The following is a 26,515-nucleotide window of genomic DNA, read 5'->3' as shown; positions in this document are numbered from 1 at the left end:
GAGGCGCGGACGCACGTGAACTCCTTTCTTGGCATTTTTGCGAGCGGCGCGCGCAATCCTGGACGACGCCAGGCGCTCCTCGTAAGGCTCGTACTCACGTGCGTGGCAAACGGCGAGAGTAAATATGACTTGGGGTTTTCTGATAACGCATCCCACTTTACGGTCGACAACAACAGCTCTGCTGTTGCTAATGGAGCAGCTTGCACTAGCGGCACAAGGCTGGAGAAACAGCGGAGATAAGGGCCAACCTGTCTTCCTCCGCTATTACTAACTTTTCCTAGGTTTTGCTGGGATTCGATAAGTTTTAAAGTTTCCGCGATGTTCTTGCTAAGCTAAGCTAATTGTTGAGGCCAAGTTTACCTAGATTTTACAAGGCCGTTCCGGTCGGTCCCCAACACTGACAGCGGATGCAAGGGAGGAACAAGCTAGGTCGACCCTGATCTGCACTGTTTCTCCACCCTTTCACCACTACTGCAAGCTGCGCGTATTTATTTTTGCGTTTTAATAGCACCAAAAAGACTCTCACCTTTAAAATGGCATAGTTAAGGATGCGAATACGCCCGTTATGCTCACACTTGAGTTGGCGCCAAAGCCGGATTCACAGTTATAACATCCTTTTTGCGGTGCTGCACCATTTGCAGGCGGCGCAGGTTTTGTTTTTGATATTTTTTTGCTAACCCCACAAGGCCAAGCCCAAGATTTAACAGATCAGCTATTAAAAGGAAGCCACAAAAGCAATGTAGAAACGGAAGGCGTATCTGCTATATCGGAAGGCGTGGTGCGAGAGCTAGAGCTTTCGCACTGCTTCCAGACGTAAAGGAAAGAGTCAATGGTTTTATAGGAAGTTTTGCAGAGTTTCTTTAACTGCACAATCCATTGCAAAAATTTTCCAAGGGAGGTCAACGATTACAACAATAACTGAAGCGATATGAAAGACCGCAGGGACGCTTAAGGCAGTGTATTTATATAATTCAATTTTATTGTATTCTTGGCTCATAAAGCCGCAGTCTCATAAACAAAAAATGACTGATGATTACGATACTCTCTAACATGAAAGTTAAGCGAGGCATGAACCGTCGTCTTCTAGGCGACGGTGTTCGAGCTCCTGCGTCTCAGGGAGTGATCGCACCGTCAGCGAACGCACAACTGCTCGCGCTATACTCTGGCGTTATCTCTTAGCGCGGGTCCGGCATAATGCTCTCCCCCTCACACTTTTGCCATACTTTCATCCTCCACTTTCCTGTTTGCTCTCTCTTCGGTGGCCTCTTCGTTGTCTCATTAACAACGAGGCCCACCCTAAGGGCCCACACGCAAAATCAGAGCAGAGGGTACTTAGGAGCAGGGCTCTAAAACGCGACTCTACGGAACCGCCGTGGTACCGCCTGGTGTTCCGCTCCGTTCACCCACCATCTCGTCTCCAAATGCAGCTTCACCGCAGTCTTCCGGCAGGCAGGCACGTAGCGTCCTGGCCAGTGGGCAGCGCCGCAGTGCCGCCGACGCCACCTTCGCCTCCCACCTTCTGGCAACCTCGGCTGAAGCTTCTGGCAAGGGACACGTACCTTCTCTGCAGGCTACCCATTGCCCCGTCCGTCCACTCAGCAGACGACCGTCCATATATTATCGTTTGTTTGTACCATCGACTGTCACGGTGGTGCAGATTGCGTCCCCACTCCACCTGAGCGGCTAGTGACGGGCCACCCCTCGTCTCCAATCACGCATCCCCGCCGGAATCTTCTGGCTAGCAGGAAGGCCGGTACACAGGTAATTCACTGGCAAGCGGGTGCCCTCTTGGATGGGCAAGCAACTGGTTCTGGTGGCAGCGAGCCTGCCCGATGGCCATTGTATTTGTTACCCTCTAATGCCTACACAAGCACGCGTGCGCACACACGCATTTTCGCACAATAAGGCAAACAATGTCGCATTGAAAAAAAAATTGGTTGATCTGTTACGCTTTTATTGTACCAATAGTTTTCGCTGACCAAGTAACGGAAGCGCTTTGGAACGTTCCCCAGCCTACCGTCGCAACCAGGAAAAGATACACTCTAATGCAGGGACAAGTGGTGGCGTTGGGTGGCGTGCAGCTCCCGGAGCCCCAATGCCAAGCTCTGCATTATACCAGAAGTTTGCCTTTAGACCCGATTTGTCAAAAGCGGAAAAGGTTAATTTGTCCCGCTGCGACATCACTCGTCATGTTCCGGAAGGTGACAAGCAGCGCTGCATCAGGGTGCGCAAGAATACCGTCGTCCGGGCTACAGCTAGGCCCGAAAAAAGCTCCAACTGGAACAGTATGGAGAATGACCTGGTGAACAACGACCTGAAATTGCCCTTTGTCGGATGAAGAGGACCAATGCGTTGTTTGACTGGAAGGTACGTTCTATGAGCAGACTTTAAGAGCGGTGAATAAGAATTTCAGGGCAACAAGAGCGCTTGTTTGCGTCCTCCCCTTTCGGGTCTTCGCCCAGTTATTGCGCAGTTACCCGCCAGGGAACAGTACCAACTAGCCCAGCTTAGAACACTCCAACAGTTGATGATGTCCTTCAAGGCCTTCACAAGGGGGCATGGATGCATTCGAATTAACAACACATTGAAAAAACATTACACAATATTAAACACCACGTACATGGGTACCCCGATGAATAAGTCATGATATGTTGCCTCGGAATGTACGTTCAAGCTTAACCTATTACAAATGTAAAAGAAAATTGAAGGAAAGGGGGCGTATCTAACAAAAACTGATAGTATATGCGGACAACTTTACATAAAATTAAGGGTAATAATGGGAAGAAAACCTGATGGGTTGTGGTATTTCAGACTATGCATAATATTATGTGGCCCTGTCGGACGAGTGTTTAAAATATCTTCATACACAAGGTGGACCACCATAATCAAAAACTAGAAATTACAGTTTTCAAGCCCCGGAACCGGCTCGGAACAGTTCCTTCGATTTTTTCCGGTTCGGGTTCAGTTTTAAAATGGCAGAAAATATCCGGGCGTGGTCGGTTCCAGCTCGAGGCAAAAATTTGGGTTCGGTGCCGAAAGAAACCGAAAGGACAGGACAGAAACAACCGCTGTTTTAACTGTGAAATTCTTATGCACTGCTCTTAAAGCCTGCTCACAGAACATCCCTTCCAGTCAAACAACGCACGCCCTCCAAATTCTTCTCACTTGACCGCTTTATGAAGCCGTGACGCTGCTGTGGATCCCGGCCCGCCCCGGCAGAGGTGGTAATGAGGCTGCGTACCACCAATCCCGAGCTCTGAGAACCCGGGCAGGCGCTTCTTTTACAGCTAAACCCGGCTATCCCTAAATATTTCATATTCGGCTCTTCTCACAAACTGAGACATCACCCAACATTACCGACTTCCCTGCAGACAAACTTCTCCTTCTCAACCCTCTCTCACAGCTGAGGCTGCCCAGATGTGACTTGTTCTGCAGACGCATACCTTTCCTCACCTCTTCTCTTCTCTCACCTGCTACTTCAGTGACGCTCCCGACACGCGACTTCAACACGCACACCTTGGCCCGAAGGATCGGCAAAACTAGACGACACTTACTCGCTCGCTCGCTCACTCACTCACTCACTCACTCACTCACTCACTCACTCACTCACTCACTCACTCACTCACTCACTCACTCACTCACTCACTCACTCACTCACTCCAAAAAATATGTTTTTCCCCGCGCACTCACTCGCACTCACGCCTACCGATTTCTCACACTATTCTCATTCACTCGTGCTCAAGGTCACCACTCTCCTTCACCATTAGCTCTCACTGTTGCTCACGTTCACATCTCGCCGTCACCACTCGAGCTCACTGTTGTAGAAATCTTCAATGTGGACACATTGAGGGCGATACCAAAATGATGCCGGTTCGTGAAGTGAGAAAAAATTCTGCGTCATCTCCATGACGTGAAACCTGGGGAGGGGCGAAGCATGGAGTATGTATGTGTATTCTTGGCGCCTTGGCGTTTTTGCCAACGGAGATGAAAGCATTGGAGTTAGAGGTATCCATATTTGCTGTAAAAGTCTCGTCTTTGAAGCACGAAGCTCTCTATCCCGAGGCGTAAACGAGTGTCCCGGGGTTTTTTTGAGTACGCTTTACGAAGCGCTCCAGTGCGATGCGTAAACGAGTGTTCCGGTGTTTTTTTTAGTACGTGTTTGTTCTAGCGCGAGGACAGACTAGTTTACCTGTGTTTTAGTACCGTGACTTCATGAAACGATTACGATGATGATACCGCCGACGACGACAGCACGAGATGCCCACAGCCTTAGCCCCTTAAGAGGCTTCGCTCCTAATATTTTGGTAGATGTTAAACTGAACATCGATGCGGGGCCGGAGTCTGGCTCTTTGTATACTACGTTTATTTCCCGGTGCTTTTAATTCAAAATTTTACTTTGCGCACCAAATTAGCCTTAGTGTGTAAATAAGACTGCACTATATTTTGCGCACGATACGGAGTTCTCTTTGTTTAAGCGGCCTGTCAAACGCCACCTTATAGTGCACAGACGTCAAAGATTCTTGCGCGCTCGTCTCTTTCTATGACTTAGGAAATACCTTGGAAATGTTCGTTTTTTTTGTTATGCGCCCTACGAAGCGGTTTAAGCCTTAGCGGTTTAAGCCGTATCAAAGGCCGTTAAGAGCCCCCACGTTTAGCGTGGTTACGTCGAATATCTTCCTGTGGTAACGATGGAATATGCAACAAAACTAGGAGACATAATGCCAATGTTCATCCACAACTTAAATTTCACCGTGTAAATGTGATATAGTGCTTCACATAGCCATTACATGGCGGGTTATTAACCTTTTAAAAAGAATAAAGCCAAGACTAAAAGAGTTGTGTTTGTCGGGTTTGTGGATTGCGTAACAAAAACAACAACAAAAACAAAAAACGTGCCACCCCGTTGTGCATTTTCAAACCGCTGTTGTAAGGACGAATAGTATGTTGCTTTCAGCGACTTGTGTACTCTGAAATTAGGATACGATCGATTGACAACGCCGGGCCCGGCGTGCGTGGATACGACAGGTTTATCCGAAGGCGCGTATGTAAATTCCAACGCTGCTGAGCCACTGCGGGTGAGAGCAACAAACTTTTTTACATTAGGAAAGTAATCGATGCATTCGATTATGGCATTTATTACCTCGAATAGCCCCAGTTCACAGTCATCGTTTACGGTAAAATTCGTAAGGCCCATCACGTATACCACCGTAAGAACCAGCGTATCCTGCTGCACCACCGTATGAATCACTGCCTACTCCACCATAAGCACCAGCACCCCCGTTTCCGGCTAGACCAGCAACGGCTCCACCTTCTCCCTCAAGTCCTGCGCCTCCGCCCAAGACCCCGTCTCCACCCAAGTCCGCAGCTTTGTCTACGCCTATATTTATGCCCCCTCCGATTCTGAGGTTTGCATGCAAAGCTGCGCGCAGGCGAGCCCTTAACTTTGCACGAGCGAGAGCCCTGGCGTGGGCGCGAGCCTTGGCACGTGCTCGGGCCCTTGCACGAGCGGCAGCACGTGCGCGAGCGCGAGCTTGTAAGCGGGCCCGTAAGCGACCTAGAAAGCCTGCCGCGGCACCACCATCTAAACCAAGTCCATTTCTTCCGCTCTCAACCCCGTCCGGTCTTGTTCCTAAGCTTCCAATTTCTGCTCCTGCCCCACCTCCAAGTCCTCCCAGTCTACTCCTTCCTCTCTCAAACCCGTCCGGTCTTCTTCGTAAGCCTCCAATTCCTTCTCCAACACCACCTCCAAGCCCTCCCAGTCCAGTTCCTGAACTTCTACTCAGACCTGGAGTTCCTTCTGAAAGAATTCCAGTGCCGGGGGCACCGGGACTAGGCCTTCGTGGGCCGTTTCGAGAAGGTCCAGGAAGTAATTCTTCCAGTGGAGCGCCACCTCTTGGCGAACTGGGCCTGCTGCCCGAACTTTCTGGCAAATGAGGCGTTCCTATAACATTGTGAGCAGCGGGTGCACCCGGACCGGCACCATCATCTTCTGGTGTATGAACTCCTGCCATAACATCGTGATAATCTCTAGGAATGGGTGTGTTTCTACTCAGTGGATCTCCGGTGCCTGTACTACTACCTGGTCGATTACCGTCAAATGGACCTCTACCGATATCAGGTGTCCCACCGAGTCTTCTTTCAGCAGGACCACTACTGGTAATGTCATCATCAGGACCAAAAACGCCAGGTCCAGCGACTCGAGCTCCTGAAGGAGAAGAGACTGCACCTACACCTGCGCCTAGTGTTGACCCACCAGAGCCCATTGATGGGCCATACCCGCCACCGAGGTGGCCAGCGCCGCTGTCGGCTCCACCAGGTTCGGCGTCAGAGCTGCCTCTGCCATTCCTTAAAACTTTCCCCAATTCGTTGCCCGCCATTATTCCTAATGATCCGGCAGTAGCAGGTCCTCCTAAGTTTTCACCAAGGACTCCACTTGGTGCTGGGCTCCCTCCATTACTTCCGCCAAAGTGTGCGCCCACGTTTCCGTCGAAGGTGTCCACAGAATCTGTGCTTGTTAGGCCAAGGTCTCCGCCTCCACCTGCGGAGAAACTTCCCGTTACCTTTGACAGTTTGTTGGCTCCACCGTAGCTTACACATGAACCTCTGCTGCAGCAGTGTCCGCACAGCTGCATGCTCGGCCATAAACGCCAAAAATAGCGAAACGGCTAAAATGACTTCCGCAACCATACTCTTTCGATACAATAACAGAAGCCACGAGTGCTTGCCGCCCGTGCATAATTCTACAAAGAAATTATGCCTGTTCAATTATTGTAATTTATGGGAGATTCCGTAGACCTAACGACTACCGCTTCGCGGGATCCCACTAAAACTTCCACAGTAAAATGAAGTCATAGTTTTGTTTTAAAAAAGAACAGACCATGAGCTGCTTCACTGTATTGATAATCTGCCTTAGAAAAGATTATCTCTCTGTTGCCCGCAAAAAATCTTACAGCCTCTCGACTCGTCGTACTTAGTACTCCGTGAAATCATAAAATATATAAAACAAGAAAAACTATTTAAATGTATTCCCAGAAATCTTTTTAGAACTTCCATAAGGTATCTTACGGGGGGAATTTCGACACCAAAAAGATTTTATTGGCATTGCTATACCCACTTAAATTTTGTCGTTATCCTTGCTTTGAAAGAACTGTATATTACCGATTATTCTCTTTGATTTTCGCTGTTCTTTGATGAAAAGAAATGTAATCACAGACTACGGGCCATTTATTGCGAATGGTAAGTAAACATACCATCTCAAAATGTATAAAGATGGTACAGGAATAAATGAACATTACGATGACGATGATAGTGTCTTTTCCTGGCGCAAGGCCATCAGAGGGCAGAGAGTACCAAATCTAAAGCACCCATTCGATCCCAGAGTGGCCATGAAGGCAGAACAGAGTGATTTCAAGTTTTGGGTGTATAGACACGATAGTGTTAAAAACTGGATTTACAATGGGGTGTTTGCACGGCTGATGTGATGGCAATGCGCGCACAAGGCTTTAAAGATATATGAATAACTAGGGTATTTCGTGTTCAAGAATGCGTTGTGGAATCAGTAATAACTCTGTGATTCCGCTGAGAAAATCATGGTGTATATTCGCATGGTTCTGCATGCATAAATGTTTCGCACGTGTGCTGCGCTAGGCACCATAGTTGGAGTTTTTTGGTGCGTCACTGTAAAAGTCTGCCCGTTGGTATTTATACTGCTAGGACAAAAGGTGCTGCAAAATGGCGCTTCTTGGCACTCAATTTTTATCACGTTTCATAAAAGATAGGTCACACGAAACAGGCTGCAGTTTTCATGGTGGTAAAATGGTAGTAAAAGCCGATATGTACTATCGCGCCCAATTTGACTCGCAACAGGCGAGCGGCCGCCTCAGCTGATCCCCGGGAGGCGGTGGCGCCTTGCAGCGAAGCACTCGAGAAGTAAAGGGGAGGGGTCCACTCTTCCTATAATCATCAGCATCCCCCGTATGCACCATTGCTGGCTTCTTTCCTTTGCGGCTGATATAAATTGTTACCTCGGAAGTTTTCGGGGTGGCTTACCGCATCGCCAGCGATAAGTTTGATCACTAGCTGCAATGGTCTTATCCGCATTTGCGCAAGCCTTCCAGTTTGGCAATAATAGTGCGTCGCGAAATATCGATAACGTTCAATCTTCCACACAAATAAAAATATCTGAAACACTGGCTGACCGCATTTTTTTTTATTTACTGCTTCTGCCTCTAATTCTGACATTGCCTCACGGTACGAAATGCACTATTATGCTATCAGTTACGTCATTGATGGCCACTGCGCCGCTATGCTTGCCTTACCACAATGAAAACCTATAAGAGCCGTAAAAAACGATATGCTAAGAATAAGACAAAATATGCATGACGCTATCTTTCAAGGAACCATTATCGCCTACTGCTTTACATTGGTTAAGGGACACTTTCACGCTGAAAATCGATAGGAGAGCACAAACCGCTGATGCCAGTTTTTATACGCCCCTTTCAATGCCATTTTCGGCTGCATTGTTCTTTTCACAGCAGGCCACACCTATAGCCTGTGTCTTATTGAAAACTCGCTCTCCCTAGGATGTTAAGAATTTTAAAACGAAGCTTTAGTGTTCTTACTGGTGGCGTCTGTAACAAAAATACAACCTGCAGGAAAGCCAACATTCTTTGACGATGATGATGATTGCGGGGGAAGTGCAGCAAAATTAAAACGCTCCCTTTCGAAGCCTGGCAACTGCTGCGTTGTGCACGCACCGCTGAAGGTTGATGTGCGGCAAAGAGAGGAGGTGACGTAGGCGTGTGACAGCGCGACATAAATAGGCCTAACATCATGTTGTGAGGTTAGCAACGGCAGCCGTTACCGAGAAACCGACATAGGATGATAATGACATTAATCTGCGTACCTTAAGGCTGGTAGCCTTAATCCGTAAGGCATGACCTTACATATTGTAATTTAGAACGTTAGGCCCAACGTCACAACTTGGGTGTGACACCGCAAACCGGCGCCTACTCGAAAAATAGCTCGGTGACCTCCAAGCAACAGGTACCGATGCGCGACATGCACCCAAAACACAAACGTTGGGCTTAAGGAGTGCACACCCGAGAGTTGCTGTGGGTATTCTAAAAAATTGGTGCTTAAATCCACAGTAGCGCATACTCGCAATGTGGGACTGGCCTAACAAAGAATCCATAACGAGAATGAAGAAAGGAATAAACGTCCCAATTAAGCACTTGGCCTTGGGGAAGAGTCCTTAATACAGGACCCCTTGAGACCCTCCGGCTTCTTGGGCTCCCTTCACCAGCCAAAGGTGGTCGTCAGGGTCCGAGCTGGACTGTGCTCTCTCCGAGTGCTGAAGCAACGCCGCCTGTATTAACATTGCCTGACGCGTCGCGCGCTTTTCAATGGGAAGGGTAGGTACGCTTAGTTCAGGCACTGATCCACTATGTGGCGCGTTCCGGCGGACATCTCGCCTTACGTCACTGCTCGCGAGTCGCGAACGCTGCACCCCCTTCTACGACGTGTGTCTGTCAGCTTGCCTGTTGGGCTTCAAGGGTCGTTTCGCTTACATCTTAGCCGCGACGGGGCGCTAGTTCTGTGGCGCACTGGGGATCTCGTTCAACGTGTCGCTCGCTTCATACTTGCTGCATTTTTTTAAAGATAAAGACGGAGGCGAACTGAAATAGTGTAAGAACATACTGATTGTCGGGTAGACATATAGCTAACAGAAAAACGATATTTTCTGCTGGGGCAGCCATTATTTTACTGATATTTTTTTTCTGAAGTACTTAGAGAAGAAAAACTTGCGTGCGCGTTTTTTGTTCAGGCGCTCACTTCTACGATTACTTTCCAATCATATCACGTGCTTGTAAACTTCAGAAAATTATAGGAAACAAAAGGATAAGCAGCTGGAATCCCGCCACGCTGTCCGGGCGCTTCTACAGTACAGTCCTCAATTTTAGAAGTGCGTACCGATGCGGAGTGCGAACAGCGGGGTCAAAACAATACCTAAATGCGGAGGGGATAGAGGTGGGATGCCCCACTCAGAAAATTCCAGGGCCTGTGATCCGAGTAGATAAGCGCGCAAAGCTGGCATCAGCCTGCGGCAGCGCAAGGGATTTTGCTTCGTGACAAAGGAAGTTTTATCAGTGACAGACCAAGACAGACAGGCATGGTGAAAAACAAGAAGGCGTAGGAGCGCCGCCTCGGGAACGCTAAACAAACTTTCGACTATTTTGCATAGTTTCCGAGAAGCGGCGCTGGCTGGCGGACACGAAAGCACGCTGGAAGGCTACGGAGCGGGGAAGGGTAGGAGAGAGCAACAGGAGAGTGGCTGTTTGGCCATTTTTCGCTCACGCGTTAGGCACTGTTTATACAGGCGGCGTTGGCTGAAGGGACTGGCAGGACGGCGGTATAGGTAGGGTCTTATCAGCGACCCACATAATATGGTAGAGGGTGCGCAGACCCTTGCAGAAGTTGCATTGCGAGGATTACAGGGTGGGGGCCAGAATATGGGCTCCAGTTGGGTAGGGAAAGGTGTTTTTATGGGTTCCTCGAAGGTGGAGTTCTTGTTTTTTTGTGAGGTTTTTATGTGGAGGGGGGTACATTGTTCGCTATAGAGGGTAGTGCTGTGTGATTTCTTTGAAGGGCAAGAGGGGACAGACGCGCCATGGCTCGCTGAACTCCTGACTTGCATTGTGCGCCAGAACTCGGGCATGCTAGCGGCCAGCATCTTTGCCGGGACGTTGGCATGGGCTGGAGGTCAAATAATCCTTACGCGGTTGTGTGGAATGCTGCAGTAGAATTTTCGTGGCGGGCCGGGAAATGAAGCCGTTCTAGAAAGTTCTACATGCTTGTTGGCAGTCCGTAATGATTATCTCTGCAAGGGTTTGAGAAATTGCTAGGGAGATGGCCACTTCCTCTGCCTGTAGTGCGTGGGTGGTAGGAATTGACGCACTTGTGAAATAGGTTTGAGCTGTAGTCCCAACAGTGGTCACATCACTCCTTCCGGGGTAGGAGGCTACGTTTGTGCATACTGTGGTGGAGTTGTGGCTGTACCGTTTGAAGATGGCTTTCGCTCTCTGGGGTCTCTGCGATCCTGGTGGTGTGTCGGATGTATGTTACGGGGCAGTGGGGTCACATAATGAATTGGCGAATCTTATGCGGCAGCTCAGTCGCATTGGCCTTGGGGTGTTGAAGCGGTGTGTGCACGCACAGTAGATTCAGAATTGTTTTGCCTGTGGAGCTGGAGCTGAGACGTAATAATTTGTTGAAAACGAGAAAGCTTCTTGTTCAACCATCTTCGTCGTTAGAGGGAGCGGTGCATGATTTTTAAATGCGGCGACAACGGGTATTCGTGCGGGAAGAGCCCGAAAGAGCTTTACGTGCATGCCGGTTGCTTACAATGATGAAGGGTTTTGGAAGCTGATCTGTCAGCGCCTCGAAATCTGGGATCGAGAGCTAAAAAAATCAGAAGGAATGTAAAGGCAGGCTACAGTTACAACCTATTAAATAATATCGTTCAAATTGCTGCAGCCTCTAGGACAGTGTTTAGGCCGGTACTTTGACATGCCAAGGATTTTCTGGCGCGATGGCCACACCACCCGGACAAAGTGTGCAGCCATCCCTGTCCTTTCTCTATACCGAAGAACTGTTACGGAAGCTCGCCTGGCTACTATTAAGGTGAGTTTCTTGCAGACATGAGCCTTGACTTATTAGAGTGCAGTACGTCGTACACATCATGAAGATGTGTAATTAAGAAGGCCTCTACAGTTTTGATGAATAATGTTCTCTCTTCCCATTATTTAGTGTGAGAGTCACTGGAGTGTGTGTGTTTATACGTTGTCCTTCAGTGCTGTGACTCTTGCCTCTTTCGGCTTCTCGGTAGGCTTAGACGCCGGAACGTGTTCCTTGTGCTGTGATGCAGCAGGAAGGTTCCGACGTCTATGTCATCGTCAGATGCTCTCAGAGCACCGGACCTATCGGGCTCATTCGAACGCACACCCTTTCGGGTGCTGTTGGCTGTAACCGCCACTGACGAGGGTGTAAAGGGTGCCTTGGGGGGGGGGGGGGGGCGCACAGACGGTACATCAGGCGTGGGAGCCGATGCAGGTTCTCCCGTATCCATCTACTCCGTGTCCTCAGGTACACCGCGGGCCGGTGGAGTGGAAGCGGTTGAAGCGGCATCCCTGTCGACAGACACGGTTGCGACCGGAACCACTCCAGGCTTGGAAAGCTGTGCGGCAACGGTTTAAGACGCCAAAGTCAACCAAGTGGGTGTCGGGGGAAGGACCAGATCCGTCTCGCTGACTTGAGTCGGCTCGGAAACGATTCGGCGCTCTGCCCCCTGGAGAGCTACTTCTTCATACCTCACCAGAGGGAAAGAGGCAAACCTCTTTGGCGCCTTTGGGAACGGTATGTTCTCTGTTACTTTGACATTGATGATTTTCTTTCCTAGCTTGAACTTTTCATACATCCTCGATTAGGCCGCGTGCGGACCCTGGCAGTTTACGCACAAGAAATATTGAGAATCGCAGTTATGAGTGAAGCGGTCGTTTGAAGAAAATTTGTACTGGTTATTCGGCCGCAAAAGGCGTTTGAACTATGGCCGAACCACTGGCCCTTGAAGCAACGCGTAGGATGCGGTATATAAGGAAGAATGGAACATTGAATAAAGCCTACATTTACATGGTGTGGGAGTTACGAGCGGTTGAATGTTAGCATTATATGTGTTGTGGCAATTATCTTGTTATATCGGTGCATTGCGATGAGGCGCATGGCTGTGTCGACGTGATCCTTGAATTCCTCAAAAGGTCGGCATTTTTTTGGCTGGAAGATCTGTCTCATAGATCATACCCTTCGAGCTATTCAGGAAGCGGGGGGGGACCCTGGTGCTTAGATCAACCATTCGAGTCTGACCGAGCCACTTTGTGACTTGCTGCTGATTCTTCAACTTAAGAAGTACTTCACCTGTTCGTTATTTGTTCGCATTGTATGCTTTTGCAATGATTCCTTCAAGATACTTTGTGATCAAAAATACTTATTCTGAAGAAACAGGGCAGGCTGCAGCCATCTATCGAATGACCAGGAAACCACAGTAGTTGTCAGGCCTTTGAAAGCTTATGGTTGGAAGTTGTTGAAACGGGAATTCGTTGAGGCCCCTTTCCAGAGACCGATCATCATTTGGGGGAGGGGCGGTTGAATGATCCACATAGCACAGGGAAAAAGCAGGAGACGGGGGTTCCTTTTTCAGTGACCTTACCCTGATAGTCAGTGAGGTCCCGGAGCACCCTGCCTCATAAACAGACAGGGAGCCCATTGGCCGGAACCTGACCATGGCTCCGACGGCCACCGTTCGAGACTTCTACAATTCACCTTAAAGCTAACTGCCATAGTTTGCTCCACCGCAAGCGTGGGGACTCGGGGTCCGCGGTGTTCGCAATACCATCACTTTCAATACACAAGCTTCCCCTTGCGGCGAGGATTACATGAACACCTTTTCCAAATGGCATAAACACAGATGCAGTACATAAGCTAAAGGAAGAAATATGCGCGCACACAAAACCAATTTGACATAGGTACACAATAGGAAACTAGACTGCGGACAGGGTAAGCAACAATTCGGCGAGCAATAAAAGACATCAAAATGCCACTTGGGAAAAAACGACGTATGGCTGCAAACCTATGGTCATCATTCTTCCAAAAAAACGTCTGTTATAAAATGTGGTGGTTGAAGCTGCTAAACTGTAAGAATGCATAAGCGCTGTACAATGCAAGATGTTTGTTTGCGGATGGGTATGTGGTACGTAAGAAAGGGTGACGGAAGCTACAGCCGCGATGGGGGGAAGGTATGTAAAAAGCATACAGCATCGCGCATTCCACACAGCATGCCGATGTTTTTGCTTCCGTTTTTAGACAAAAGTAATGAATCGCATCGCATGCTACTTTTCGAAGGTTTTGTATGGAAGGTCCACTGAAAAGGCAGGGGATTTGAAATAAATAAACTAAAATTACGTACAAGTCGTTCTTTTATGTATTTTATTTACACTGCATCCCTCTCTGAGCGGGAAGTAGGTTTAAATGATGTTCACAAAAAAGTACACCTAAACGAGAGTTTAACAGCTACATTTCATGGTGCATTTTCCCGAGTGAGACACTACAACCACTGTGTCTGTAAAAACTACGCAATTATGGACCTCAAAACTTCTATCCTGACATGCCAATTAGAAGAAAGCACGTTTCATACAAAATTGACAAGGCTTTCTGGTATGTACGACGTAGCTCACTGGCGGTTTTGCTAGTAAATGCATTCGGGCTCATCTTAACTTACCTTTAAAACACACGATGACTTGATAAGGCCAATCCGTGGCTGCTGCAGTACTGCCCTCACGATGCAGTTGTTACACTAGCGTTTCGTAACAGCAATCATTTCAATGTCACTTCAACACTTGTACATAAATCTTGGTTTACGTGGTGCTGTTAAAGGAGCCGTGAAGAGAAAATACAACTTCGGTTAATTTGAAAGAACTAGGATTCGGTACCTCACTCAGCTCCATTACAGTCGCAAAAGATGTTTTTTTAACGAAAAAAAAGCAAGAAGTATTTAAGAACTTTCAAATTTTGCGCCACAGTGACGTGTTATGAGCAAGAATGACGTCATACGGGCCAACAATAAAACCTAATTTTCAGTGCGTTAACTGCACGTTAGCATTCAAGTGATGCGGTCAAACGGAACTAGAGGCCCCATTACAGACGTCCAGTGTGTCGTCGCGACAGGTCAGTTAGGCGGCCGCCAATCGCACAAACAAGGTTCCGTGACGTCATAGAAAAGTTGCGGGAAATTGGCTAGGGGGTCGCGACTGCTTCACACGTTTTCTTTAATATCTCCGTTATTTGTTCGAAGATTGCGATGATATTGGTATCAATGTTATCGGGACTAAGCAGCCTTTCTAATAACCCCAACTTGTATTTTGTCTTCATGGCGCCTTTAACAGCTCGCCTTGACAGAGGATCGCAGAAGTGTTTGTTCATAGCCGTCTTCACACTGCGGTCCAAAGTAAAGCGAAAAATAAGCAGCTCATCTGCCATGCCTACCACTTAGAGGGTCTATTGACTTGCCTGCTACAGAGGCTGCTAACCGCTGTGAACATAAAGCGAGATGAGCGGGCTCTTTGAAGAGAGCTCCAATAACACGTACCCGTTAAAACCGGGATCGCAAAGCTACTTTAAATGTAGTCCGCTCAGTCTCGAACAAGGGTAGGCTAGGTGTGCACCGCCTCTTTTCACGCCTTCGTGAGTGGTAACTGGATGACCCGGAGCAGCAGTTTTATCAGCCTAGGTGGGAGGACCGCATAAAGTATAAAGCCGCCGGCATTTGCAGGTGGCAGTGTAAGGAGAGTGAGACTATAGTTGAAAGTATACAAATTTTAAAAGTTATTTTTGTTTTTTTGGGCGAAATTTTTTAAAGAATAAAAAAAAGCGAAAATACCCAACATTTGTCGCAGCTATGACCCACAACTAAACCAATTCGTCGAACATAATTAATTGAATGCATGCAATGCGGGTATAGTGGTTCTGATGAGAGAGGTTCACTAATTCAAGGATATGAAAAAATGCTGCCAGGTCGAACCACCATAACCTTGTTTATAACAATTACAACCAAGTTCATGCGCCTCATCTTTGACTCTGTGTTCAAAATTTAAAAATAATCTTTCTTCCACACTAAAGGAATCTCACGTAAAACAGTCAGGCTTCTAATTCGTTCCGCGGCACCCATATATCTCCACTATTTATTTTCGGCAAAGCTTTTCCCCATGACCAAGGTTCTATGCTCCGGTGTTTTCTGGGAATATTTTGGTTTTGCAACGTAATTGAGAAGTCATTCACGTTTAACCTCCCTCCCCTCATCCACACTGGGCTAAAAGAAGGATATTTTTCACGGGGAAGCGAAGTATTTTCAACACCACAAAAATAATAAAAGGCATAGAATACGTTTACGCGAAGAATTGTTTGGTATGACTACAGCACCGCATGTAAAAAGAAATTAATGCCAAATTTCGTTCCGTTCTTGTACAGTGTGTTGCGACGGTAATTGGAACATTTTAAAATTTTTTCCTGAGCGAATTGCCGCTCTGTTCGCGCTCAAACTTCACACGGAGGTCGCATTTTGTGGTCTATTTTGTTTGACACCGGGAACAACGGCAGTATTGGCCTGTTTATCCTGACAATAAATAAAAACGATATTTGCCCATGGGAAAATGGGGGCGATTTGGACGTGCGAGCCCGAAAACCGGGTTTTCTGATCGTCTGCTAGCTTATTTCTAGGTGCATTTTCTGATCGTCTGCTGCACCATTTGGCTCCGTGCGTGAATCCCAAACGTGCGTTTCACTCTGCAGGTGGTTCCAGTAACTCTGCCAACATCAACTTCCGCTGGCTCGCACGTTTAAATCAGCCGCCATTTTCGCATAAGCGAAAATCGTTTTTATTTTTTTTTTCAGAATACACAGGTAAGTACCATCGTTGTTTTTGGTATCAAACAAAATAGACCACAAAATGCGACCTTCGTGGCAAATTTCAGCGCGAACAGAGCGGCGGTTCGCTCAGGAAAAAAATTTAAAGTGTTCCAATTATGGTCGCAACACCCTGTATATCACGATCAATAAAAAGAGCCACCGTCGTGAGCTGTCAGCTTTATGAAATCATCTGCCAGGTTAATTGTATTGAATTCAGAGGACACGTTTTCATATTTCAGCGGCATATGGCTAAAAAATAATATAGACGAGTTTTTCAGCAGTGCGCGTTCCTATGCATCATTTTTTCAACAGATTTGCAAGCTTCAGCTGCAGTGACAAACTGGAAGATGGGCAAAACTCAACGGATTGCTGTTGTGGTTTAGATGCACAACCTTCCGTCAACAACTAAACATTCGATATCAACGACTGCCAATAAAACGTCGCAATTAAAACGTACAGCGGGAGCCACGCTGAAAATCAGTGCGTGGGATTAGGGCAGCTGATGGAGTTACGTCAAATGGTGATGTGAGTTCTGGTCCGCCACACTTTGGATAACACGTGAAGCAGGACTTTTCAATATACTGAATTTATTTAGTGCACTGCATAAAAAAATCTGGAAAAAATGCGGCCACAAATACAACTGCGAATACGCCACCTTACGAACCATGGTGCGGTGGCAGTGCAGTTGGGCATGTACATACCAGTTGAGGAAAGAATGCCTTTTAACAAAAGCCACTAATGGTTTTGCCGGTGTCCAGAAAAATGCACTCGTATCCGCTTAAAAAATTATGGTTGTAAGCAAACATATAGTGGCATGTGGAACGCCGCGGTATCCTATATTCTTCTATGCCAAATTGAGCCCGATCTTCCGCAGAAAGCTAATTCTGAGGGATGGATGTGTAGGCCACCACACAACCGGCGGAGATGCACACTCTTCGATGGTGTACTAAACATCGGGACTAACTTTAAAAATCAAATAACCGTGTTTGATTTGTGTTCCCAGCACATTCCCAGCTTATTTGCGTTATTTTAGCGTAGAAAGTAGCCACAATAAAAAAAAATCTAATTAAGACTTACTAAATGGGTTTTCGCTTGGCCCAAGGAGACGTTTTTCTGCAAAGAGGTATGCTCAATAAGTACATGGTTATGCAAAGTCGGAATGAAAACAAGCGCGGTTGTCACAAACACTATTACAAACAAAAGTGTACAAAAACATACATTTGCCAAGAATAGCGCAAATTGCTATCCTAATTTAAACGACATAAAAGGTGCTTGAAACGCCACAAAAGAGTTTGGAAGCGAGCAGCATTCAGCACAGTATGATGTATTGCAGGGTGTCGAACCGGAACCGAACCGAACCGAAAACCGGAACGGAACCGGTATTTTTGCCGGAACTGAACCCGAACCCGAACCATTATTTTTTGAGCCGGCTGAACCCGAACCGGAACTGAACCGAAAAAAGAAATAACGGTTTCCGGTTCTCGACAAAACGGTTCGACCATCCCGTTATTGATAACGGGTGGTAAGTGTCATTAGGGGCTTCTTTCTTTCACGCGCCATCAACTTCGCAATCTCTCGCTCACTTTTACCCGTTCAATGAATCAAAACGCTCCGAACACGCTCATCACGGTCACAACATGGTGACAATTTGATTACTTGATTGATTGTGAGGTTTGTTAATGCGCCGACGCAAGGCAGGCGATGAGGCGCACCGCAGTGGAGGGCTCAGGATTAATTTTGACCACCTGGGGATCTTTAATGTGCGCTGAAATCTCGTACACACGGGCGTTTTCGCTTTTCGCCTCCATCAGAAAAGCGGCCGCCGCGGCCGGAAATCGAACCCGCGTCTTTCGGCTCAGCAGCACAACGCCATAGCCACAACATGGTGAAACGACTGCACACCAGTATAGCTATTAAGGCTTCTAATTGCAATGGTATGTTGCTGATGGTCGAGCAAGCAGGGTGCAAGGCTGGGAAGAAGAAATGTCAAACTCTTGGCAGCCTGCACGATGTTTGAAGCACCGAATTCACCCTTCCCGCGGTCGCCGGTGCGCCTGCCACCACGCCCCCACAAGGGGCCTTAAAAGGCTCAATAAAACGTTTGTCGCTCTCTCTTTCTCCCTCATTGGGACAGTGCAAGTGCAATCAGTCCACGAGATTGTTGCACTGTGTACCAGCCAAGGTTCAAGCCCTACATTTGCCTATGCCTATTTACAGCAGCTAAAGAGTGTTGAAATTTTGGCTTTTAGGTACATGCATAATCACAAGAATTAAAACAGCGCCACTAACGGGACGCACGAAGAAAGGGACGACCATATGTTTGTTATTGGTTCGAGACATCGGCTTTATACAAGCGAGGCGAACCTCACGAAACGAGGAAGAGGGGAAAATAGGGCGAAGGGGCTGGAGAAATAAGATTCTTAAACGTACTGCACGGGGAAAGAGAACATTGATTGATTATGAGGTTTAACGCGCCGACGCTACACAGGTGATGAGGCGCGGCCCAGTGGAAGGCTCCGGATGAATTTTGAACACCTGGGGATCTTTAGCGAGCGCCGAAACCTCGAACACACGGGCGTTTTCGCTTTTCGCCTCCATCAGAAAAGCGGCCGCCACGGCCGGGAATGGAAACCGCGTTTTTGAGGCTTAGCAGCACGACGTCTTCGCCACTGAGCCACCGCGGCGGGTGAGGTAAGCGAAGATACGTGTCTATTCGAAATTCTAGAGACTGTGTTCTTTCGAATAGACAGGTGTGCCCAGCGTTGGGCACTGTACGTTTGGTTTCGCTGATTTCCACTAGCGTCTTTGGTAGTCTCTTGTACAGGTAAAGCTGCTCTTCACAGGCGAATAAAACACCATGTTGTGTACGCGGGCGTGTGTTTGCGCGCTTTACGTGGAAGTTTTCTTTGTTGATTGTTTTGCAGGCAGCATTCGCTCTTGATTGTCGCAGTAAGCCCGATAACGAAGGGGCCGCAGCCCCTGGTCGGCGATATTTTTCCGCCGCGTCATCTTACATGCTTGGCCAAGGATCCTAAATGGACCATGAAAACAAAGCCCTACCTTGCCTTATTTGAAAGATCTGCCTTTGGTGACTCGTTAAGGAAGTTGTTTTTACAAGAAGTGGTGAGAAACACCGAAAGAACTTTTAAATTTTCTGCCACCCAGCATCAGCAGTGACGTAACAAGGAAGTAATTCAAGCAAAATGGGATATGTCTTAAGTCATTATTAGTATCCAAGCAGTACAACAAAACGAAGAAAGGGGCACCAATAAATAACACACTCATGTCTCTTGGCGGCGGCTTTGTGTAGTCTCTAGGATGACAGTAGGGGTGGTGAAAAAGAGGCTGGTACATTTTCTGTTACACCTTGCCAATATTTTCAAATTTGACAGTAGTATTGCAGCTCATTTTCAAAAAACCACTAGTTCGAGTGAAGAAAAAAAGTACTTCAGTTTTGATGAATTTAAAGTATACAAAACTGATTTTTCACGCCTTGCTAATAATTCAGTTCTGAACCGGTTCACGAACCGGTTCAACACTCCGAACCGGTTCGCGAACCGGTTCGTGGATAGAATTAGTCGAACCGGAACTGAACCGGAACAAAATAAATTTACCTGAACCCGAACCGTAACCGAACCCGTATTTTTTCGGTTCGACACACTGATTTATTGGTATCGAGTATTTGCTTCGCAAATCGTCCTGGTATGGGCTTACTTCAGTTCGCTCCTTCGCCGCACACAGATGCGGCAATCTTGCCATCTGCTGAAAAAACATGTTCAGTTTTAACACTTATAAACCCAGACATTAAAAAGCGAAAGGAAGGACTACGAATACAGTTTTCCTTAAAAGTTTGCCTTAGCTTTAGATTTCGCCGCCTGCCCTCTAGCTATATTTACTGAATGATTCGAATCATTGTTTTGATTGCCTGAAGCGGTGCACATACAGCCCAGTGGAAGTGGCATGGATGAAGAGACTGAAAAATCAAGCGCCACAAAACGCGCCAGCGAAACACTGCTTTCGCTTGCGTTCATCGTGTACTCCTCTAGACTTCCGTCGTTTAAACTGAGTCAGCGCATGGCTTTAATATATCCCTCATTAAACCATCTTCTAGTAAAACCGTTCGCGTGCACTGAACCGCAAGCACAAACTGCCCAGCCGCCGCTGGGCAATAGGGACCAGGCGAGGCAGCCGTTTCGCTTATGCCTAGTGACGTGGTACTGCAGGGGTAAAGGACTGAGCAAGCGAAGCGATAAGGCTCAGCTTACCCGCTGGCGGCTGAAGGAAATATGTAGCGCAGAAGAGCTTTTGCTATAAAACTACTTCACGGTCATGGGTGGCACTACGCCTTAGATATCGCCCCGTAGACAATAAATGAATTGACCCTTGCCCTGAAAAAGCAGGCATTGTGTACAGCGCCACCGCCATTTGCCAAGTGTTTAACAGACCCGCGCAGCCTCGTTCTCGGTGCACGAGAGCAGCTTTCAGCTCAGTATGATTTACGGGTATCACCCATTTTTCCCGCATGTATGCGACCAGATTTGTTTATACGCTAAACGATGTGACTATCGAAGTCTATTGCTACTTTCGTGCCACGGGTGTTTCGTGATACTTTTCGTGATTGTGCGGACCTAGCCCTTTTGTTGCTTCAGTCATGAGATGTCGAAGCAAACCCTGGTCCCCATAAAACAATGGTATCCCTCTAGCTCAGACAATGACCTGGCGTCGAAAGCTCTGTGGCCGCTAGTGAAACGTTACAAATGCTAAAAGATATTAAGAAGAAACTCTAGAACCGGATGAAGGTTAGGCAGAGATGAAGACCAGACAAGTGCCACGTGACGCTAAGCTGTCCCAAATTATCAAACGTATAATGCCCCTGAACTCAAGTCTAAAAGAATAGAATCTTTTGAGTGCAATTTTGCTGCTAACCAGGAAACTACTGAGTGTGTGATGTTACATCAAGTAAATTTAAACTACCGGCTGGACGAACATGAAGATGGTTCCGGAAGAAAGAACGTTATCTTCCACGGCATTCCTGACTAGCTCAAAACGTCGGCCCAAACTCAACAAAAAACCCTTGCGGCGACTTCAATGCTTAGCAGCGACTTCCCTCCCAATGCTGTTGAGCGCGTCCAACGTTTTGACGTCTTTTCAAGTATTATATGGCGCCCTATTATTCTGAAGCTAAACAACTTCGAACTGAAAGAAAGACATACTTTCTGTGCGTCGCAAATTAAAACAAAATGGCTTTTCGGTTTGCATGGCTTTTCGCGGACAACTAGAATGCTCGGGGAAAACTTCTGGAATTTGCCAAAGGTTAACCACACTCCCCACAGTTTACACTAAAACAGAATAAGCTGCTTATAGATAACCAGATAGCATTCTTAACGTAACATCCCGAGCTTTAAACGCTGCCACGCATGTGGTATAACGCAACGCTGCCACCAATTACGTAGAGACTGATAGCATGGAAGACGCAAATTTTCGGTCTTTCAGCGCTTGTGAGAAGGTCGCACCATGCAGCTCCTCCTCATGGGAATTCCGGAGGGGAGGCGGGCTTATATTACCGCCCCAGTTGTTTCCATACTACATGCAAATACACAAATGTTTAACAAAGGTGAACCTTTTAACTATGCTATTGTTATGTGTGGTACATCTTTAACGGAAACGTGGCTTTAGAAACGTGGAAATGTGCATATTTATTTGAAGCGTGGCTACATTCAACTTTTCATAACAGCGAATTTTTTCATATCTGTCTAGTTTAAACATTTCTGGATACGAGCGAACAGTGCGCCCCGGCGGCGTGTACTGATTCCTATCAGCAAATCTATACTATCAGGTGCTATTCAAATCGTGGGTGAGCTCGAAGCTGTCAGTGCATGTGTTAATATTGCGTACCGCCCATTTGTCGTTTGTGTTGCTACCGCTCTCCCCCCTAGTTGTGTTCCCGAATTGCACCCGGCCCGTCGTCTGCTAGACTTCCTGGAAGCAAAACACAACCCTTTTTCGCTGGTAATCATTCTGTTATCTCCATTGCCGTAAACAAGGCGCCCGCGAATTTTCTGTCCCCGCCCGCCAATAAAGATAGCCGACTGGCCACCAGCGGACAGGGGCTGTGTCATGCTTGTAGGAATAACCAAGCCGATGACTGTTGCACGCGCGGATCCTTGTGCGCATGTGAACTGCTCTCGCTCAATTCATGGGTTCCCACTGTGGAAAGGCGTCGAACGACCCATTTGTGCACCCTCCCGCAATATTAAAAAAAATGTGCAGCTTGCACTACTGTTGCAAGGCTGGAGAAACAGCGGGGCTGGATGGCCCTCTCTGTTTGTAGAAGACAAGGGTGTTGCAACTCGCATAGATTTCCGAACTTGTCGATCACTGGCAGGCCGAGATCATTTTGTCCGAAGGCTTTCACATCTTCCCTAAGTTGACCGCATTAGCACGTGCTAGAATCCGTAGCAACTGGCTACGAGAACTAGGCGTCTGCAGCGCGAACTCCGCGTCTGTGCGTCCCACTTTAAGGGGAAACTAACGTTAGCTGGCGAGGCCAACAGCACGCGAGAGACTACGCCACGAACATAGGCACAGTGTTCTCATGAGTCGAGATGGCCGACGCGGGGCGCTCCTCACGAGACGCACGCTCACGTGCATTCGGCTGGGCTGAGTTTTCAGTAACGCTACACGGCAGAACCAAACGCTTGAGCAGCTGTACTGTTAAAACTTCGGCGGCTGTACATTCCGAGAAAGTTTGCCCAAGGCGTTCGCGAGATATTTCGCATTATAGTTGGTTGCACTAAGAAATGGATGATTTCGTGTGTTCACATTGCACGCGCGTATTCTTCTCCGTATATTGCTTGTTCTGGCGCCTAGTGTGTTAAAAAAATCCGCTACTATTCCTTTTGCTGCTCACCATATCTCGCCCCAATTAGGTTTGGCGTGTTCGGAGGCTGAAACATTGAGGATAGTTGGATACCTTCTAATTGCCAACTATGGCGTGTTTTTCTGGGAGGTAAAGTTTAGGCAAGTTGTTAAATTTTATGCCGATTTTTACATCTTCGCGTCACTCTCTCAACAGAGTGAGGGATAGAGGAGCGCAGAACAAGCAATGGGTGGTAGCTTCTGGAGAAAGCGACCTGCGAGACTAGAGATATCGGCTTTCGCATCGCAACACTGGAGGCGTGCCATGGAGATGAAACGTCTTTACACGACTAGCCATCTGCGTCTTCTGATTGCCGCTGCCCTTGCCTCGCAGTTGTAGGATTGAGTCTACAGTCACTGGGGCGCCAAGAAAAGAAGGAACCAAAGTGACAGCCGCAAAATGCCAATGGCGTTGGCAAAAGAAAAAAACTCTGACAAGTACCCAATCCTTCTTCTAAAGAAAAAAAACTTAACCACTGAGATGGCTAAAAAGCAAGCATGGTTTGCTTGTCGTACTAGGAACTTGCAGAAACACCGCATTGCGGACTTCTGAATCGGGAGCGCGGTGCGAGAGAGGGAAAATATAATCCCACCAGTCTAGCTTCAAATATGTTTTCGGGATCTTTGCGCGCTTCTTTACATTTCTCATCCAAGCTTGACCACGATTTCCTGTTATTCCAGAACTGTGGAGGCTAGACAAACAGACACTTTGAATTGCGGGCGTGCTGATAGTTTCTGCCACCTAATTAATATTTAAGTATTTTTTTTAAATCAAATCAGTTTATTACAACCCGATGTGCTGAGGAGCGCAAAAAAAAGCCACAGAAAGTGATTGACGGGGTAAACATCCCCTATACAAAGCAGATGAAACGAGAACAGACCTTCAACACGTAAAATTTACAAACATGCTACAGGTGGTTGATTAGCAGTCATGGTGCGTCGTAAAATTTGCACATTCACAAAACATAAAATGTACACAGTTGATACATCATAGAATTCGCATATATAAAACGGATGATATAATAACAGTTTTATATACACAGTACATTTAAATCATGCGAGCGGGTGTAAGCTTCTCTAGGCCCTTTTAAAATATAGCGCGATCGGTATATAAATTCTGAATTCGTTTTTATTGCCTCCCTTGCGCAAGACAGCCACCTTAACCATTTGATCATTTTTAAGGGAAAGTGCCGCGAGTAAAAACAAGGTTAAAGACATGCTCCAATACCGGTAAGATAAGGTTTAGAACACGCTTAATCGGTCGGAATTTCCAAGCCATCTATGCCGGTGCAACCACTATTTTTCATATAAAGAAAACAGCTCACAATTTCATTGAAAGTGACAGGGGCTAAGGAAGCTATTATCGGGTTCTTCCATTCAGCAAATTTGTGTAATCTGAGTTGTGGACACTCTTGCATATTGATATAAAGTAATCGTTAAAGGCATTTTCTAGCTCTCTACTTGTTAAGATCACATCGTTCCAAATATTCTCGTTTGTCATGTCATGTCGTATAATGCGATAAGATTAAAAACGAAGTGAATTCTCGTGCAAATAATATTTGGTCTTTTTATTACGTCAGTACTGAATACATTGTGCATGCAGTGTCTCTTCTCGTAACGCAGGAGGCTAATCAGTTTGCTTCTTCTGGCCTTCAACTCATTAAACTAGTCGTTATTTTTGGCTTCAACAAATTCCGCCTAGAATCTACTTTTTATACAGATTTTCTTCAAACTCTTTTATGTTTCTAGCCATCTACGGTTTCTAGCCTTTGCGTACGCCGTTAAAAGATCTGTACGGGAAGCAATTTTAGTATGCTATATTGAAGTTTTCATGAAAACAATTGTAAGCTGATTCAGGATTCGTGATGTGGATGGCGTCTGACCACTCGACTGGAGATATAGATTTAAAAAACCTGTCTACATTCGAGCTGCTAGTGTCCGAAATATTCACGCGACTTTCTGGCACTTTATTTATGGGGGAACGGATAAAAAGCAGTAGAAAACAAGGAACAAGGAAGATGACTATTAATGTGCACGGCAGGAACATCCGAAAAAAAAAAGAATTGATTCGTCAATATTGGTGATGAAAACCTTAAGTAATGTCGAGGAAATGTTTTAGGTGTGTCTAGGCGCTTTAATAGTGTTAACAATTTGATTAGATGCCAAGCAAGGCTGACGTCCCGTTGCGTATTAACCCGCCGCGGTGGCTAAGTGGCTATTGCGTTTTGCTGCTGAACACAAAGACGCGGGTTTGATTCCCCGACGCGGCGGCCCCTTTTCTTGTGGAGGCGGAAAGCAAAAACGCCCATGTGTTCAAGATTTCGGCCCCCGTTAAAGATCCCCAGGTGGTCAATATTAATCCCGAGCCCTCCAATACGGCCCGCTTCATCTCCTGGGTAGAGTTGGCGCGTTAAACCCTACAATAACTAAGTAACTAACTAAATAACTAACAAACAAACTAACTAACCTATTAATGAATGAATGAATGAAACTTTAGTGAGATAAGGTAGCGACTCAGCCTATGTAAAAGCGGGTGGGGGGTGGTGTCAATTCGGGAAAACTTTACATTCTCAGATGTACTAAATAAATAAATAAATAAATAAATAAATCAACGAATCAATCAATGCATATTATAAATCTGAACGAAATCCATGGGTAAGTCCCCGCCAAAGACTGAGCCTTGAGACATTTTGAGACAAGATTGAGACATTTTGAGCCTTGATTTCAGCGTTTTAAGCGTGGACGCCTTTTAACGCCGCCTTAACCTCTTCAAAGGACTTGTTCAAAAACTCCATAAATGTTGAAGAAGTTGAAAAAGTTCAATATATATTAATGACAGCTCGCAGAATTCTCTGCAACTTTTTCAAAGCGCGCACTCTGCATGAAATATCCGTTCGGATGGTGAGTACTGTGACTTTTAAGGAATTTAAACATTACAGGAACGAAGGAAAGAAGGAACAGTGCAGGAAATCCAGGCAGGCTAACCAGAGAACGGTCTGATTGGCTACCCTACAAGCATAACACGAAAACCTTCGCTACCATATGGATTATATATTACGCTTGACTGAAAAAAAAATAGCAGAGT

General features: G+C 46.7%; 1 protein-coding gene across 1 annotated transcript in view; it reads right to left on the bottom strand.

Annotated features, from left to right (window-relative positions):
* Positions 1 to 5,119: 5,119 nt before the first annotated feature.
* The window catches only part of LOC144161467 (uncharacterized), a 34,369-nt gene continuing 12,973 nt past the window's right edge, over positions 5,120 to 26,515 (bottom strand). Inside the window, exons 3-4 of the mRNA XM_077692121.1 lie at positions 17,590 to 17,625; positions 5,120 to 6,538 (exon numbers count right to left, since the gene is read on the bottom strand). Of these exons, the coding sequence (XP_077548247.1) occupies positions 5,163 to 6,538; positions 17,590 to 17,625 (1,412 nt within the window). The 3' untranslated portion in view covers positions 5,120 to 5,162. The remainder of the gene's footprint in view (positions 6,539 to 17,589; positions 17,626 to 26,515) is intronic.

The sequence above is a fragment of the Haemaphysalis longicornis genome, unplaced genomic scaffold, assembly GCF_048455015.1.
Source record: "Haemaphysalis longicornis isolate Haplotype H1 unplaced genomic scaffold, Haemaphysalis longicornis Haplotype H1 scaffold_115, whole genome shotgun sequence".
In the NCBI taxonomy this organism is placed as follows: domain Eukaryota; kingdom Metazoa; phylum Arthropoda; class Arachnida; order Ixodida; family Ixodidae; genus Haemaphysalis; species Haemaphysalis longicornis.
This window is presented reverse-complemented; position numbering and strand designations above follow the sequence as displayed.